The sequence below is a fragment of the Talpa europaea genome, assembly GCF_964194135.1.
Source record: "Talpa europaea genome assembly, chromosome: 3".
Taxonomy (NCBI): Eukaryota; Metazoa; Chordata; class Mammalia; order Eulipotyphla; family Talpidae; genus Talpa; species Talpa europaea.
Window position 1 is genome coordinate 37,457,444 of NC_140069.1, and position 19,716 is coordinate 37,477,159.

A 19,716-nucleotide genomic window follows, 5' to 3' on the forward strand; every position below is an offset into this window, starting at 1 on the left:
CAGGCACGCAGAAGAGTGTGCCTGACACCGGACGCGCAGAGAGTGTGTCCCACATCACCATTTTAGAACAGGGACATTTCTTCAGTAAAGACTACCTGCAGAAGGCTTCCTCAGGAGCCAGAGGTGAGCGGGGGAAGTTCGCCCACGCCAGACCCCCTCTGGCCTGCAGTCCAAGCCCAGAGGGGGAGCAGGAACCCACCGCCGGGGCAGACCAGGCGCTCAGGGGAGTGTGTCCCCACATCGGCATTTTAGAACAGGGACCTTTCTCCAGTAAAGACTGCTTGGAACTGACAGATGACTCCTGGAGGAACCAGAGGGGAGCAGAGAAGCCCACCCAAGATGCCGGCCAGTCCCAACAACACAGTGTCCCAACGCATACGGCAAATTAGAAAACAGACAGTAGGGAGGAGAAGAACCACACGCAACCTAGCAACTCTCCAGAGAAAAAGCACACCACAAGAAAACCAGCACCCAGATTGCAACGACAATAACTTAGAAGAATTTCTGAGCCTTCCAGAAAGAGAATTTAAAATTGCCGTGATTAAAAAACTGACAGAAGTCATAAAAGAAAACAATGATAAGGGAAAAATAATCAACGATCAGAAGAATGCAACTGAGTCCCTAGAGAGGGAAAACAATGGTCAGAAGAAAGAAATTGAGTCCCTAAAGAGGGAAGTAAAAGAAATGCAGGAGATCAAAGAATTAATGGAAGAACTAAAGAATTCTGGGAAAAGCAATGAAAGCAGAATAGATGAAATGGAAGAACGAATAAGTAATCTTGAAGACACAGAAATAAAAAGAACCAAAACAGAAAAGGAAAGAGAAGTACGAAGGAAAAAGAACGAGGAAAGACTTCGGGAACTATCTGACTCCATGAGGAAAGGAAATATAAGAGTTATAGGAATACCAGAAGGAGAGGAGAGAGATGTAGGAACATAGAAAATATTCAAAGAGATAATTGAAGAGAACTTCCCAAATGTGAAGAAGGAGCTGAAAATTGATATACAAGAAGCAAGAAGAACACCAAACTTCCACGACGAAAGGAAAAATACAGCAAGACACATAATAGTAAAGCTCCCAAGAATCCAGGACAAGGAAAAAATAATGAAGCTGGCAAGAGGGAAGAAACAGATAACATTCAAAGGAAAACCAATCAGGCTGACATCAGACTTCTCCAAAGAAACACTACGGGCAAGGAGAGAGTGGAGGGACATAGTCAACAGACTCCAAGAAAACAGATGCCAACCAAGAATACTCTATCCCGCAAAGCTCTCCTTCCTCTTTGAAGAAAGAATATGGACCTTCCCAGACAAACAGAAACTCCGGAATTTCATTGCAACTAAACCCCCACTCCAAAAAATACTACAAGGAGTCCTAAAGCCAGAACCTCAGAGGGACGAATAACAATGAAAGAAGGCCAAAAAAAAAAAAGTTATTAAAAGAATAAATAAATAAAATCAAAGGAAAGACAAACACAATGGCAAATACAGATGTTAACATATCAATATTAACTCTAAATGTAAATGGACTAAACTCTTCAATAAAAAGACACAGAGTTGCAGTCTGGATTAAGAAACAAAACCCAACCTTTTGCTGTCTCCAGGAAACAAATTTAGCTACAAAAGATAAAAATAGGCTCAAAGTTAAAGGATGGAAAACAATCCTACAAGCAAATGGACCAAAAAAGAAAGCAGGAACAGCTATACTTATATCAGATAAAACAGATTTCAAACTCAAAAAGATAAAAAGAGACCACAATGGTCACTACATTATGATCAAGGGGACAATACTTCAAGAAGAAATAACACTCATTAACATATACTCACCAAACGAAGGAGCACCAAAATATATCAGACAACTGTTGTCCTCTCTGAAAACAGACATCAGAGAAAACACATACGTAGTGGGAGACTGCAACACACCACTATCAACAATGGATAGATCAACAAGACAAAAAATAAGTAAAGAAACCAAAGCTCTAAATAAGGACCTAGAGCAATTGGGCTTAACAGACATCTATAGAACACTAAACCCCACAAAAACGGAGTACACATTTTTCTCAAGCGCACACGGATCATTCTCCAGGATCGATCACATACTGGGGCACAAGACAAACATCAACAGATACACCAACATTGAAATCATATCAACCATCTTTTCTGACCATGAAGGCATCAAACTAGAGATAAACCATAAAAAGAAGGCAAGGAACTTTCCTACCTCATGGAGATTAAAAGCCACACTCCTGGAAGACCATTGGACTAATGAGGAGATCAAAGAAGAAATTAAAAAATTTTTTGAATTGAACGACAAGGAGGACACCAATATCCTAAATGTATGGGATGCAGCAAAAGCAGTAATAAGAGGAAAATATATAGCAATAGAAGCTCACATCAAGAAACAAGAAAGAACGCAAAGAAACAACCTAATCTCCAAGCTCAAAGATCTAGAAAAAGAACAACAAAAAAACCCCAAAACCAGTAGAAGAAAAGAAATAATAAAAACCAAAGCAGAAATAAATGAAATTGAAACTAAAAAAACAATGCAAAAGATCAATGAAACCAAGAGCTGGTTCTTTGAAAAAAATCAATAAAATAGACAAACCCCTAGCCAGGCTCACAAAGGAAAAAAGGGAGAAAGCACAAATAAACAGGATCACAAATGAAAGAGGAGAAATCACAACGGACACAGCAGAAATCAAAAGAATAATCAGAAACTACTATGAACAGTTATATGGAAACAAGTTCAACAATCTAGAGGAGATGGACAAATTCCTACAACTCTACAATCACCCAAAGCTAGATAAAGAAGAAATAGAACACCTAAACAGACCAATTACAAGCAGCGAAATTGAAATGGTAATCAAAAACCTCCCCAAAAACAAAAGCCCAGGACCTGATGGATTTACAAATGAATTCTACCAAACATTCAGAGACGAATTAGTGCCTATCCTTCACAAACTCTTCCAAAAAATTGAGAAGGAAGGGACAATACCAAACACGTTTTATGAAGCCAACATTACACTAATACCAAAACCGAACAAGGACAACACAAAAAAGGAAAACTACAGGCCAATCTCCTTAATGAACACTGATGCAAAAATCCTCAATAAAATTTTAGCTATCAGAATCCAACAATGTATCCATAAGATAATTCACCACGACCAAGTAGGATTCATTCCAGGGACACAAGGATGGTTCAACATCCGAAAATCAATCAACGTTATCCAACACATCAACAAAAAGAAATATAAAAACCATATGATAATATCAATAGATGCTGAGAAAGCTTTCGACAAAGTGCAACACCCATTCATGATAAAAGCCCTTGAAATTCTTGGGATACAAGGAACAAACCTCAACATCATAAAGGCCATTTATGACAAGCCAACAGCCAGTATCATTCTCAATGGTGAAAAGCTGAAAGCAATTCCATTAAGATCTGGAACAAGACAAGGATGTCCACTCTCACCACTGCTTTTCAATATAATACTGGAAGTCCTAGCCAGAGCAATAAGACAAGAGAAAGACATCCAAGGAATCCAAATAGGAAAAGAAGAAGTCAAACTATCACTCTTTGCAGACGATATGATATTATACATAGAGAACCCCAAAAACTCCACAGAAAAGCTAATTCAACTCATCAATCAGTTCAGTAAAGTGGCAGGATACAAAATCAACACGCAAAAGTCAGTAGCCTTCCTATACACAAACATTAAATCTGAAGAAGAAGAAATCTAAAAAACCATCCCTTTTGTTATTGAAACAAAAAAAATCAAATATTTGGGAATAAATCTAACAAAAGAGGTAAAGGACCTATACAAAGAAAACTATAAAACACTGTTAAAAGAAATAGAAGAAGACACAAAGAAATGGAGAGACATCCCCTGCTCATGGATTGGAAGAATAAACATTATTAAAATGGCCATCCTTCCAAAAGCAATATACAGATTCAATGCTATTCCAATCAAAATTTCAATGTCATTCTTCAAAGAAATAGTACAATTATTGATGAAATTCATATGGAATCACAAAAAACCCCGAATAGCCAAAGCTCTCCTGAAAAAAAAAGAAGGGAATGGAGGCATCACACTCCGACTTCAAACTATACTACAGAGCCATAATCATCAAAACTGCATGGTATTGGAACAAGAACAGACATACAGACCAATGGAATCGAATAGAAAATCCAGAAATAAACCCACAGATTTATGGTCAACTAATCTTTGACAAAGGAGCAAAGAATATGCATTGGAGCAAAAAAAGTTTGTTCAATAAATGGTGCTGGGAAAACTGGGTCGCTACATGCAAAAGAATGAAGCTTGACCACTACCTCACACCATACACAAAAATCAACTCAAAATGGATTAAAGAACTAGACATAAGACCTGAATCCATAAAATATATAGAAGGAAATATAGGCGAAACACTACGTGATCTGCACATCAAAGACATCTTTACAGACACATCACCCAAAGCAGTGATAGTGAAGGCAAAGATAAACAGCTGGAACTACATCAAATTAAAGAGCTTCTGCACAGCAAAAGAGACAATAACAGAAACAAAGAGAAACCCCACCAACTGGGAGAACATTTTTGCACCCAACACTAATGATAAAGGACTGATCACAAAAATCTGCAAAGAGCTGATGAGACTCAACAACAACAAAGAAAATAATCCAGTCAAAAAATGGGCAGAAGAGCTAAAAAGAAACTTCTCTGAAGAAGAAATGCAAATGGCCAACAGGCATATGAAAAAATGTTCAACATCACTTGTCATCAGGGAAATGCAAATCAAAACTCCCATGAGATACCATCTTACACCAGTGAGAATGGCACATATTAAAAAAACTAGCAACAACAAATGTTGGCGAGGATGTGGAGAAAAAGGAACTCTTCTGCACTGTTGGTGGGAGTGCAAACTGGTCCAACCACTGTGGAGAGCTGTGTGGAGATTTCTGGACCTACTAAACATAGAGCTTCCATATGATCCAGCAATTCCACTCCTAGGTATTTACCCAAAGGACACAGAAACATCAATTCCAAAGAACACCTGCACCCCTATGTTTATAGCAGCACTGTTTACAATAGCTAAGCTTTGGAAACAACCCAAATGCCCAAAAATAGATGACTGGATCAAGAAGATGTGGTACATATATACCATGGAATATTACTCAGCATTCAAAAAAGATAAACACATGCAATTTGCAGTAACATGGATGGCACTGGAAGGGATCATGCTCAGCGAAATAAGCCAAAAAGAAAAAGAAAAATACCGGATGGTCTCACTCATAGCAGGAATCTAGAAAACTTAAATAAGGGACCAGGAAAATGAATATAACAAAGTGAAAATCAAAATCAACAAAAAACTATGAACCAGAGACACTTTTAGGGGGGCGGGGGCGGGGGCGGGAGGGGAGGGACTGGGGTCAGAATGGGGGGGCTGCAATTGTAGGGGGAATATAACAATAAAATTTATAAAAAAAAAAAAATTGTTAAAACACATCACTAAAGCAAGCCTATTGATTATAGGTCAGTTACTTAAAGATAAACAGAGGGCTAAAGACCAGACAACTTTCCCATCAAGAAACAAATTTTAGTTAAAATAATTCTGTGAATATACATAAAGCATACAGAGTAAATTTAATTAGCAGAGTAATAAGAAGATTTACAATGTTACCAAATAAGCCTAACAAACCCTAAGGGGACCCCCAAGTCCTTCTCCCTGAGTTTTGGGGGTAGAGACAAAACCAAAGGTTTGTTTTTAGCCAACAAAATATAGACAGGTTGATAGAATATAGACTCTTGATTAAGTCATTAATAATTCATTTAAGCAGATTGAGAAATTCTCCCTAACTGGCTTTGACGAGTTAAGCTTTCAAGTTATGAGGAGGTATGAGAAAGCATCATGACTCAAACATCTATGGCGTCATTAGGATTTGAATGGGGCCCTCAGATGAAATCCAGGGAGAAAGTAGGAAACTCAGTCTTACAACCACAAGGAACTGAATTCTTCCAACAACACAAATGAGTTTGGAACACCTCCTCATCCAGGAAGAAACAATGCCCTGAGGACACTTTGACGTCTTGTAAGACATGGGCAGAGAGGACACAACTAAACCTTTCCCACAGAAATTATGTGTATGTGTGTATATATATATATATATATATAAGCATATATATATGCATATATATATGCATATGTGTGTATGTTGTTTTAAGCAACTGCATTTATAATTTGTTACACAGAAATTCAAAAAAATGAATACACTTATATCCACCTCAAGTATTGATGTGAAGATTAAATCTGAAATTTCATAGATATGGATTAAGGCTTTGTATAAATATTAAACATCTCACGAAGGTGATTTCCCTTGTCACTAACTCTGGGATTATAATTCAGTGACTGTCACAGTCCCACACATTGGCACCAGTCAAGACCTGCCATATAAAGAGTCATAGTAGCCAATTCTAAACTGGGAGTTTCCAGTACTTCAGGATCTCCTCTACTCACCCATATTTTCTTACATCAGTGATGGCATTGGTTCTGGAAATTACCACCATCCCAACATCTACTTTCCAGGGTATTTAGAGACTGTTAAATGGACTCTATAGAGGTCCACATAAGGATGAATCAGCTAGCCTCTTTGTCTACTATCCTTTATGTTTACATAGCCTATGAGCATGGATTCTGCTTCTGTCGTCAGTCCATTGCTAATATGGATTAGCCTTTTAACCCATTTGGCATCCCCCTGCTGAATTCAAGTCAGTATTTTTGACACCTTGCCAGTCACTTGAGCACCTCCTACATTTCAGATTACAACCTTCATTGCCCGGAAACTGATACCTTGTTATCTTCAGAATGACAGGATTACTACCACCATTAAAATTTCTGCAGTCCAGAATAATCTGAAATCAGCAGTGATTCATGGGTTTCTATATGCTTAAAAATTTTAAGTCAATGCAATTTCAATCAACATAGTTTAATGAGATAAAAGTATTTGTAACATCCAAGAGCATTAATAACTTTCAGTCCTTTAGTGGTTTTCTGCCAATTAAAGCATACTTTTAACACATTCACTGAGCATATCCTAGTTAAATTTCCTATTTTTACAGCTTACCGGTTTAATTATAACCCTGCACGACAGTTGGTTATGATTTCCTTTTCTATAATTCCTCACACCTGTAAACTATCAACTAATTAGTATTTTTTTTTTTGGTAAGTAAAAGAATCATAAATCTGATGATTCTCAAAATTTCTGGAATCTCTGATCATATTTTCTCAAATTTGCAACTGTAATTATAGGGAGGAAATTGTTTATACTATAGAATTTCCAGTGTATTCCTCCAAACATAAATGCCTCTTAATTCCATGCTACTGGTTTTCCAAGACAATTCTAGTCTTAAAAGTTTTACCCTTGGTTTTGTCTCTACTGTCACTTGCAACATCACATTTTACCATGGTCCCTTTTTTAAAAAAAATTAATTTATTTATTTATACAAGCACTGGTACAGTCAGAAGCGCGGGAGGGTGAGAGAATTCACCAGAGCCAGAGCGGGGAGCAGAGCAGACAGAAGGACCGAAGTACACTGCTGAGGGGAGCAGCAGGCGGCAGGAGAGATCTGCAAGCCATGTGGGATCCTCGCTGGCAGCCTGGGATTGAAGAGGCGCTGCAGAAGCTGTGGGCAGCATCACAGCCCAGCGCTCAACTGCTGCGCTACCAGGGGAGGTCCCCATGGTCCCTTTTAAATGTAATTTTATTCACAAATTCGACATTATTTCTGGTTACTAGTATCCATTCAGATTTAATCCCCTCTTTCTCTTTTCCCTCCTCCAGGTGGTTTTATCTCCATCACAGCACAAAACACTCAAGGAAATTAAAGATGATTTGAGGTAAACTTATTGGTTCTGTGATGGGGAAGACAGTTTAAACTCTATGAAGTGCTGACAAGTAAATTAATGAAATCTTAGACATGATTTTGATTTAACATAATCAGTAAATAACACCTATTTTGCTTGCAACTTAAAATTTCAAATGCTGTGTCACAATTAGATACATTACCAATACATCCTAATATGCCATGAAGGTTGAATTGCCAAAGATTGCATTCATCTATAAACAATCTCCACTAATTCCAACTGTTCTATATCAACCACTAATGCTAAATTACAACTGAAGTACACTTAACTGTAAATGACTTTTTTTAAGGTAGTTAAATGAAAGATTCAATTACAAGGAGTAATATATTTGAAAATACTTACAATTTCTTTAAGATAGCCAGGAATTCTGCTAACTTCTTCTCTTCAAATTTTTTTGGTCCATATAAAATGTCACCATGTATTTTTTTAATATGGACAGCTACATTGTGAGAATCATCAGTAGGTTGTTGGAGTTGAGTTTCCTCTATATTTTCAGCAGGTTTTCTAAACAAGGAAACATAACATCTTATGACTTTGCATATTGTACAAAAATTGTTTACAAAAATTTTTACTTTGTTTTCAAGAGTAGAAATGCACTGTACTAAGATAACTTGGCATTTTCTTAAAAAAGATTTATTTATTTATGCATACAAGAGCCAGGATGTAGCCAGAGGTGGGGGGGCGGGGCGTGTGAGAGAATTAACTGGAGTTGGGAGCAGAACAGGCAGATCTACTGAAATATACTGCTGAGGGGAGCAGCAGGGCAAGACGGGAGAGGTCTGCTGTGCAATGTGGGTCAGCTCCCTGGCTGGGGATTGAACTGCAGTGGCTGCAGATAGCTTCATAGTACTGAGTCTCACCCCTTGCACCACCAGGGAGGCCAACTTTTATAATATATTTAGCCTTTCAATGCCTTTGGTTTTTATTCCATCATCAGTAGTATAGTTATACACATTACTCTATTAAAGTAAAAATTAGTGTATGAAAATATTTTCAATTTATGGAGTTTTTTGTAATAATGGCCCTAAGTGATTGAAACATCTTTTATAATAAATTAGGTGTATGTAATTTAGGGAAATAAGTCAATGGCTAACAGTCTTCTCTTTATAACAATACACCTGTCTTTCAGGGGTTTTTTTTTAGCACCAATTATAAAAGTAGTTTGTTTAATGTTTTTTCCAACTGAAAACATTTTGTAAGTGACCATCATATTTTACTCTTACTATAGTACATTATATACCCAAGTCCCCAAGAGTGATACAAATGAATGGCCATTTCACGTTCATTTCTCTAGTCAAGCATTGCTAATAAGAGGTCACTGAAAAACCTAAGGGCAAGTAATCTAGTAAACATTATTCATCCTTAACAAAAAATAGTGGAAGGGATAATAAAAACCCAAATGATAATAGATTAGTCACCTTTAATTATATACATGGGAAGTTTTAAAATATAAACATATGATAAGCATTATGTGAAAAATAATAATAGTAAATCACATTTTATATATACAAGTATCATGATAGTATAAATATTCTTTATCTTAGAATAATATTACCATGAAACACAAACCAAAATTTTTTTTAAAGGCTTGAGAATAACACAAAAGATTCATTTACCAGATAGATAAATAAGAATCAGAAATTTCTACCGAGCATCAAACTTAACTAAAAATTTACACTACAGCTATTTGTGAAACACAGAAAAATGGATATGAAGTTGGGTATATATTTTCTCTCAAATGAGTGATATGGAATTGTCAGTTCAATAAAGATACAGCATCCTTTGCCAATGATGAGTCAAATTTTCAAGTAAAAAGTATAATTTTGTAAAAGTTGTACTGTTAGGGGGAAAAGGATGTCCTAAAGCTAATTCCATACAGGCTTTGTGGACTCCACCCCCACCCCAGGCCAAAGCCAAAGACACTGGGAACTCCAAATCCCATCACCACCCAAGGGAAGGTGGCTGGGACCTGAGGGTGGGGTTAAGCAGCCAAGTTGGTATAAAGGCAGACATGTGGGCTTTGGGGGGTCCCCCATTTTGGCTCTCCACCAGCTCGCAGCGTCCAGCCAGCTCTGAGAGTGACTTTGGGTTTCCAGGTCGGTGGATCAGGTAGGACGCATTAAAGACTTTATTTCCCTATTTTCTCCCTGAGTTGTACATTTTCCTTCTTTCCTTTTCCCTTGTAAATAAACCTTTTATTAACCTTTTGTGTGTGCCTGTAGTGGAGTATTAATAAGTCCCTTGTAAGCACGTGGGTGAGGACCCACAGCCAGGAACCCGTTCAATATCGGGGCTGTCCTATAACAGCTTGGTGCCCAACGTGATTTCCAAGCTTCACCCGTGGTTGACCAGCCCAAAGTAATTTTTCTTGCGTTGGTCACCATAAAGCGCATTAGGTCTGACCCACAGCCAGGAACCCGTTCAATATCGGGGCTGTCCTATAATAGGACCTACTTCTGTGTTTGATGGTTTCTCAATACTTAAAGACTTTTCTTATGAGCTCAGTGGTGATAAAAAATATTTGTGATTTTTTTTTAATTTTATAAAGAAATGTCAAAATTTGCAAATTGTAACTCAGTGGACCAATTTTTTCCAAATGTTGAAAGTATGATATATACAAAATCATGCAAAGAATGGAAAAAGACCCATCCATAGCAAAAAATACAGTTTAGAGATGCCAACATTTATAAACTGACCATATTCTAGGTCAAAGTTAAAAATGCCTCAGTAAATTCAGGTGATAGTTATCAGGTCCTAAATACCTAGCAAAATAAAATTTAGTATAACATTATTTCATTCACTCTTCCATTATCACTGTAAACATGCTTTATTGATCCTTTTTTAGATGAAGAGACTAAAATCCAGGTTTGAGGTAATTTTTCTAAGGGAACAAAATTTGCAAAATGCATAACTGAAATTCAAATCCAGATCAGATTAGTTGAGAGGGCCATCATTACACATTGTCCTTTGTATAATCTTGGGTTACAGCTCTTGAAAACATTTTTCTTTAGCAGTCTCCAAATCCTTCTTTAACCCTCTCTTTTACTTTTTTGTAAATCCTTATAAGTGTAGTTAGAACCAGAGAAATACAGGGACTTTGAAACTATTTGATGAAGGATTCTTTAATCATTGTTTTTAAATCTTTGTGTTTAGAAACTGAAGTCAGCCTCATTTATAATAATACAATTACAAGCAGTCACTTTTAACGGCATTAAGTTAACTCTGACTGTTGAGTTTAGCTTAATTATCACTAGTAATAAGCCAGAATAATAACTATGGTAAATTTCCATTCTGAGGTTGTAAATGGGTTAATTGCAGGCTTTGTCTTATACTGAGCAGGAGTGCTGACTTTGTCCAACACATTGCCAAAATTTCCAAAGTTAAAATTGAGGAGTCGAAGGCAAGTTTTATTACAAAATCTTGACAGTCAACATTGGAATCCTGTCATCCCTTTTAATATAAGGAAGAATATTTTAAAGTTAGACAGAGATAAGCAATATTTCCCTAGTTTCTGCTAAATTAATGTCCATGCCAAACTCAAAATTTTCTTTTCATTTCCAAAAAGCAATAGAAAAATCCACATCTAAAAATGAAGTTGGACTCACATGTATTTTATAAAAGAAGGTAGTCTATAAATTTTCCAAAATATATGGCAAGCTACACAAATACGTAAATCAAATTAGAGAAGATTATTACATAGATTTATCTACTAAGGATTAACTGAAATTAAGTTAAAACTTGACAAGTTGGGGTATCTGAAAACAACCTTTAATATAGCAATATATTAACATATATGTATAAAATAATTATCAAATACCATGTTCAGCATACACTTATGAACTAAAGTCCCTCTACTCACAAATCAATTCAGCAAATATTCATTTAACTCCTATCCCAAGCAAAGTATCATTACATATGTCTTTCTAAAGTTTCTGTAACATCAACTGGAATTTTTATAAAAATCAAATTAGATAATAATATGAATTCAGGTTGACTGTAAATTATTGATTTCTATCCCTCCCAAAGGAAAAAAGGTATCTCATTAATGCATAAAATATATGCAGTTAATTAGTCTATATTATTTACTATCATAAAATATACACAAATCTATAGTTACAAGTTTACATTTATCAAAACTTACACATACAAATTCAGACAGGCCTTACATGGCACCATTCATAGTCAAATATAAACAAACTTAAAGATGCAGCATTAAGACATGACCGTAACATTAATTGTAGTGCACACTGTACTACCTTAATAATTTGGTAGCCACCTCCCAGTTACTATAGTGATAAGCTCAAGTGTTTTCAGTATCTATTTGAAATGTTATGTATTGCTAATCATTCCTACTGAGCAGTTATTGCTCCAGGAAAAAGTATATCATAGTAAAACGTGACCCCTTCTTACGTATTTTTCATCATATTTAGTGAAATGTCATAAACCTTGAATAACAGCATGGGACTCAAATAAAGGCCACTAGTGATAGAAGAAGTGCTCCCAAGAAACAGAAACGTCATGACATTGCAAGAAAAAGCTGAATTGCTTGAGATGTACCACAGACAATATTTGATGTAGGTACCAACAAACAGATGACTCAGCTTATAAACAATGTAAAATTACAGTAGATAAATACAGTACAATACTAGAACTGTACTTAAAATCTTCTTTATGATTTTCTTAATATTTTATTTTCTCTGGCTTATTTTATTATTAGAATACAATGCATAATACATATAACATGCAAAATAGGTGTTAATTGATTATTTTATTGATAAGGCTCTGGGTCTGTGGGAGGATATTTGTAGTTAAATTTTGGGGAGTCAAAAGTAATGTGGATTTTCAAGTGTGTAAGGATTGGTGCCCCTAAGCCCCACATTGTTTAAGGGCCAACTGTGTATTTAAATACAGGTTTGCCTAGAAGCAGGTGCTCAGTACAATGGTCTTCCTAAATGCCTTTCAGTTGCCCATTGACAATGTCATTTATTCCATTTACACCTAACATGCATTCAAATACCACCACTCACAAGCAACTCTAATCATTTCCATGGGGAAATTTCTGATGACATCCTATAGAATACTTTAATTCTTTTCATAAATACTTCTATTCGTCAGTAAAAGGTAATACTTCTTTGAAAAAATGTTTAAATAAATAAGCTCCTCATCAGTGGGTAGATATTTTTTTGCTCACTAAGAAGATGAATTTCCCCTTATTTACCACTTTCCATTTCCCTGGCTGCTCACAAGCACAGAGTGCTGGGGACCAACCCCATACATTCAGTATTTGAGTTACTTAGTCTTTCACGCACACACACACAACAGTCAACCTTTCTTTTAAAAGAAAAGACATCTTTACCTTTTTCCCTCCAGTTTGAGAAGTTCAGGCAGTCTGTGCCTTTTCTTCACAAATATTTTGGGATATTGCTTCATAAAATCATCATGAGCTGATATATAGGGGATAGAAGTCTGACTTTTAAAAAAAGACAAATATAGAAAAATTAAATTTTAAGTATCATGATAGCTTCCAAGGGCAAGACAACTCAAATATAGCTTAATTCTATGCTATTGAATCTAAAATCAAATGAGAAACACATAAAACATAAACATTTTGTACTTTAAAAAATCCACTATAATAAAAATTGGCTATAGTGTACCTCTGTGAGAATTATTTTAAAAAACGTATGGCCTGTACCCCGGTTCTTGTATAAATAAAAGAAATCTTTAAAAAAAATTTTTAAATAAAAAATGTATGGCAATAGCAAAAATTAAAACTTTTATTTTCTGTAATTGATTAAAATTCTTAAATTATAAAAAAAACCTAATCCTTAGGAAATAAGCAGGCAAAAAATAAAGTTCTTACTAAATACACCACATAATTAAAATTCCTCTGTAGTGATTCACAAGTAGTTTTTATATCCATGGCCAGAAAGTATAATTGTTAGTGTTGAATCTGAATTGTTGCAATGATTTACAAAATTTCAACATTCATGATTTTTTTAGGACTGGAATAAAGATGATAAGCAGTTTCCAAATTCAGGTCAGTGTAATCATCTGACATGCTTATTACAAAGGGTGATGTCTGGGTGGGCTTATCTATTTTAAATGTCCTCCTCCAGGTGACTCCTATTTGCGGCAAGGTTAAAACCTTACCTCGCCGCAAATATTTAAAATGCCAATAACAAGATCCACTGAATATGGCAAATTGTCATTCAGTGTCAGGTATGACATTTGTTTCTGGAAAAATCTGCCTGATTGAATTTTCAGTTGACAGCCACCATGAAAAGTTGGTCAATTTTTTAAATGCTAAACATTCATCTTGACAGCTGATTACAATAATTATCAAAAATGATCCACTAAAAACCAAAAACTAACAAACATCTCAATATTTGTACCTTATGGCAGTAAATACAATAATACTCGAGAGAATTTTTGTTTATTCAACTGTCAATGTAATAACAGTATCACCTGTAAAATATTTATAAAAGTTTTTTTTTTGTTGCCCAAAGTACTTAAAACATCAATTCTTATACAAAAATGAATACTATATTCTTTAAAAATATTGTTTTAATTTAATTGAGTCAAAAAATGCCATACTTAATATAACATTAAGTATTTTCATTCCTATTCTCATACTATAAAAATCTATTGAGCAAGAATCTACTTTTTGTTCAAATCCAATCAATAATGTCATTGAAGGCTTTTTTTTCCTGTTCAGAACTCACATTCTATAATCATCTGAAATTCTACAAATAGACCTATTATAATATTAGGTACTTGTTATATTACAAACCATTATGCTAATATCTTTACATTGTTTTTGCTCACTATATGTAACTTGATAAAATTGGTATTCTTCCTTGACCAGTCTATACATGAAGAAACTAATTACTTAATTCATATAACAAGCAAGTAAAGGTACAGGGTATCAAGGAAAATTGACTTCAAAACCCATTCTCCTGACCTCTTGAGTATACTGCCTCCCTAAGTAAAGCATGCTGGTTCTTACTTTGTGCCAGGCACTCCTCTAGACAATCTAAACTGACCAGATCATTTAATCTTTGCACAAATACATTGCCCGATATTCCTATCATCTCCATTTTATAGATAAAAAAGGTAGAAAAAGGGCCTCCCCTGGTGGTGCAGTGGTTGAGCACTGGGCTAAGGGACTACCCACAGCCTCCGCAGCGCCGGTTCGATCCCCGGCCGGCGGCGAGGGTCTCGCATGGCATGCAGACCTCTCCTGCCATGCCCACTGCTCCCCTCAGCAGTGTATTTCGTCAGTCTACCTGTTCTGTTCCCCGCTCTGGCTCTGGTGAATTCTCTCACCCTCCCGCGCTTCTGACTGTACCCAGTGCTTGCATAAATAAATTTAAAAAATTTTTAAAATAAAGTAGAAAAATGTGGCTTATTTACTTTATCAACATGGAGTTCATGTTGTAAGGCATATTCCAATCTGTGATCTAAATTCATCATCTCTGGAGTGACTAAAAACTTAATTTTATCATCCTTGATTATAGAGTATCCTGGAAGTGCTGTAGATTTCTGGTGTGTAAAGCTATAGTTCTAGCATATAAAACAATAGGTGTTGCACGTATCTCCCCTTTTTCTGCTTGAAGAAGTTGGATTTCTTTCCTTATATGTGAGTTTCCTTGCAGATGAGTTTCAGTGAAGTGGTAAATTTTGTCTATAGCTGTGTTTACTTATAAACTGGGAAATTATGAAAAATATCTTCTGGAAATTATGAACTAAAAAGTTCATAACAATATGCTAAGACTTTAACTTTTGTCATTTTCTATGTGTATGACTGAGCCGCCTGCTTCACCTAATTCTTATAAATGTTCAACATTTATAACAAAGCAGTGTGCCCAAGAAGTGAAAAGTGTAAAAGACTCAAAAAAAGAGTCCAATGCTAGAGCTAGATATATCATTGTCAGCAAGAAAACCTAAGTGCTCTATGATGCTATCACATTTGTTCCACATCACAAAAATCTAATTTGGCAGTATGCTATTTTTGAGGTTTTTGTTGAAACAAATGTTCTTGTGTTCAGTAGGAATGAAACATTGTTTAAAACCGTGTGAACTTTATATATGAATTCCTCTAATATGGATAAAAGAAATTAATAAGGACAAGTATGAAAGAAACAATTAGAAATTCAGAGGCAAAAATGTATTTAGAATTACAGAGGGAGAAGACTAGATAATAGATCCAAATAACTCTTTGACACTCAAATACTTTCCAGAAGATATTTTTCATAATTTCCCAGGTTATAAGTAAACACAGGTGTAGACAAAATTCACCACTTCACTGAAACTCATCTGCAAGGAAACTCACCTATAAGGAAAGAAATCCAACTTCTTCAAGCAGAAAAAGGGGAGATACGTGCAAAACCTATTGTTTTATATGCTAGAACTATAGCTTTACACACCAGAAATCTATAGCACTTTCAGGATACTCTATAATCAAGGATGATAAAATTAAGTCAGTGGCCAATCAGGTATCAAAATGCAGAGATGCTTGTGAACTTGAGAGAGCATGCCCACAAACAGGGAGACATGATCCCTTTTAAAACTGGTTTTTGTTATGGTCTTTAAAAATGATCAGGTTCTTCAGTTTTTTGTTGTGTTATTTTTAACAGAAGCCAGAGATATGAACTCCCAAGTGAAAAATTCTGAGATTTAGAGGTTAGTAACTTCTATGGACTAAATTGTGTCTTCTCCCCCAATTCATATGTTGAAACATTAGTCCCTGTTGTGACTGTATTCGTAGACAGGGCTTTTAGGATATAAACTTGAGTTAAATGAGATGATCAGTGTAGAATCCTTATCTGATAGGACTGGTAACCTTATAAAAAAGAGGAAGAAAGATCTGTCTCCAACCACAAGCAGCAAGTAATGTACATGAGAAGTCTATATCCAGAAATCAGCTGTCTGCAAGCCAGATAAAGAGCTCTCACCAGAAATTGAATGGACTAGCATATGACTTTGGACTTCCTGATATCGAAAACTGTGAGAAATAAATTTCTGCTGATGAAGACAGTTTATGTTATTATGTTATTGTAGCCAGAGCAGACTAAGACAGTAACTTAATAAAACAAAAATTTAATTGCTGTGTGAATCAATCAAAATAAATCTTTAGCCTCTACACCAATTACATTATTCAGCTGAGGTCAGGGGAAGGAGCACTAGTTAAATAACTTTGCAGGTTCCACAACTACATAATATATAGTTACTTCCTGCCTCCTTTCCTAGATTGTGCCTATGATGAAAAATGGAAGAATCTTAGTCCAGGGGTCAAAACAACCTGAATTAACATGTAAATTTTTCTACTTTATATAAGATTTAGTCAAGTAATTTAAACTTTATATGCCTCGTTTTCTTATTCACAAAATGATATATGCTGAAATAATAATTGCAGAACTAATGTTAAGTGATTTCATGTCTATCTCAAATACAAATGGTCCCCCCAAACTGTATTTTCTTCCTGGGCACAGAGCTAGACCGCATTTCCCAACCTCCCTTGCAGTTAGGTGTAGTCACATATCTGAGTTCTAGTTAATTTAAATAAATGGAAGAAGAGTAGAAGGTATGTACCCTTTCTAGAGCAGGCTCATCAAATTTCATTCCCAACTTAACAAAAAACCTCACACAGGAGATACCCCATGTCTTTCCCCCTTCTAGTTTGAAGTAAATAAGCAGGGTGCACTTGGAAGTGACATATGGAAATGACAGGAGAGCAAAAATTGGGGAGACACCTGAGTTTCTAAACCAGACAAGCCTACAATCAAAAATATTCCTGCAGAGGGCCTCCCCGGTGGCACAGCGGTTGAGCACTGGGTTGGTAAGCTGCCCGCAGCCTCTACAGTGCCGGTTCCATCCCCGGCCGCAAGGCGAAGGTCCCACATGGTGCACGGACCTCTCCTGCCACCCGCTGCTCCCCTCAGCAGTGTACTTCGTCAGTCTCCCTGTTCTGCTCTCCGCTCTGGCTCTGGTGAATCCTCTCACCCTCCCACACTTCTGACTGTACCTAGTGCTTGTATAAATAAATAAAAAATTTTTAAAAATTCCTGCAGAGCTTAATGTGAGAAAGAACTTCTATTGAGATTCAAGATTTATGCATAGCAGCTAGAAATACACTAGAACACCCTAGCTGATATAATGAGTCTTGCATCTCATTCATTTCTGCTAACAAGTCTGTAGACTCAATAAATTTTTAATAAAATACTTATAAATTATATTCATGTGATTTCCCTAACATAATTTACATTTTTATTTTAATGAATGCAATTTACAAAAGTTGAATCTATTCAATTTTATAAGATTTTCTTCCTGAATTTGTCTCAAAAATATTTTAACATCTACACATTTATTTAATAAATATTTAAAAAAATACAAATGTGATCTTTGCACATGAGGAGGCAGCAGAAGAGCAATTTGATATGAATTACTTTGGTAATATTATTGCATACTATATCATATATATTAGATATATATTTATTTTTATTATATATAACAAATCTCATCCTTTCATTACAATATTAAGTTGACAAAAATGATCTGTAATAATGATAATGCATTTAATATGACTAGAACTCAAAGAAAAAAATCAATTAATCAGCAGTTTTCAGATAATACCACTACAAAGTGTCACTATATTCAGTCTCCTCTGTCTTATCTTTGGTTTTTTTTTGAAAATGTTAGTCTCCACTTATGAATTAATTTGACCATCTGATCTATTGATGAAGTTCATCATCAGCCAATGATATAAAGACTTCAAAATTATATCTTTTCAAAGGCGTTCCACATGCTATTGCAAATAGTTAATTATAAAGATTAATCCCTAACTTTTCATTTTCATAAAGTTCCTAGGAAAAAAATTAACTATATCTGTTTTGACAAAGTTAACTGCAAAACTGTGACTTGAAGACTAAGTCCTAGAATATTCTATCCCTGAGAAAGATTTCCTTATTGAAAAGGACCTAGAAAACAATTCTGATGGAATCTTTTCATCATTGGAATAGAATTATTAATAAGGAAGTAACTGCCATTTGTTGTCCTGTAGTGTAAAACATCACACCTGAGAAAGAAAACTCTTCAGTTGCTTACATCATTGCAGTCTTAATTTTCTAAAGAATGTTATTATTTCATATATATTGCATAACAACTTTTTGGTGCCTTGGTCTTACAAGAGGTAGTCAAGGACTTCAAGGGGCATCAAAATGCAAGAAAGGGAAATTAAATTAAGTGGGCACCTGAGATATGAGCAGTGTGTTCTCTGACTTTCCATTTTTCCCTGAGGGATATTTTGGCTTTGTTTTTTGTTTTTGTTTACTGTGGCTTTATTTATAATAGCTAGGTTATGGAAGCAATCTAAGTGCCCAATGATAGAGGATAAAGGATTGGAAAAAGAAGTTTAGATAGATAGATAGATAGATAGATAGATAGATAGATAGATAGATAGATAGATAGACAGAGGTGTATTCAAGAAACTAGACATTATTGTAATGACTAGGGAGGACAGTGAGAGTCACAGGAGAGGAGGCTAGAAGACTTGTGAGTAATGATTCATCAAATGTGTGGTTACATTAGAGGAGATGGGATTCTAGTACGATGTATGACTTCTCAGTTTCTGGCTTCTCAGTTACCATATTGAAACTGACAAAAAACATATGTATTTGGTCATTCAGATGACCAAACTATATTTCTCATACATATTTGGCAAGATACTGGTTCACATCCTTCTTTAGAATTTTTCAAATGTTGAGAGTGCTCAAGGTGTCCTTTACTATACTAATTAAAA

The 19,716-nt window shown here is 35.4% G+C and overlaps 1 protein-coding gene across 1 annotated transcript in view; it reads right to left on the reverse strand.

Moving 5' to 3' along the window:
- Window positions 1-19,716, reverse strand: part of CNBD1 (cyclic nucleotide binding domain containing 1) — a gene marked incomplete at both ends in the record, with an annotated part of 248,645 nt that overhangs the window by 207,743 nt on the left and 21,186 nt on the right. The window contains one exon of the mRNA XM_084230543.1: window positions 8,262-8,423. Coding sequence (XP_084086669.1) covers window positions 8,262-8,423 — 162 coding nt within the window. The remainder of the gene's footprint in view (window positions 1-8,261; window positions 8,424-19,716) is intronic.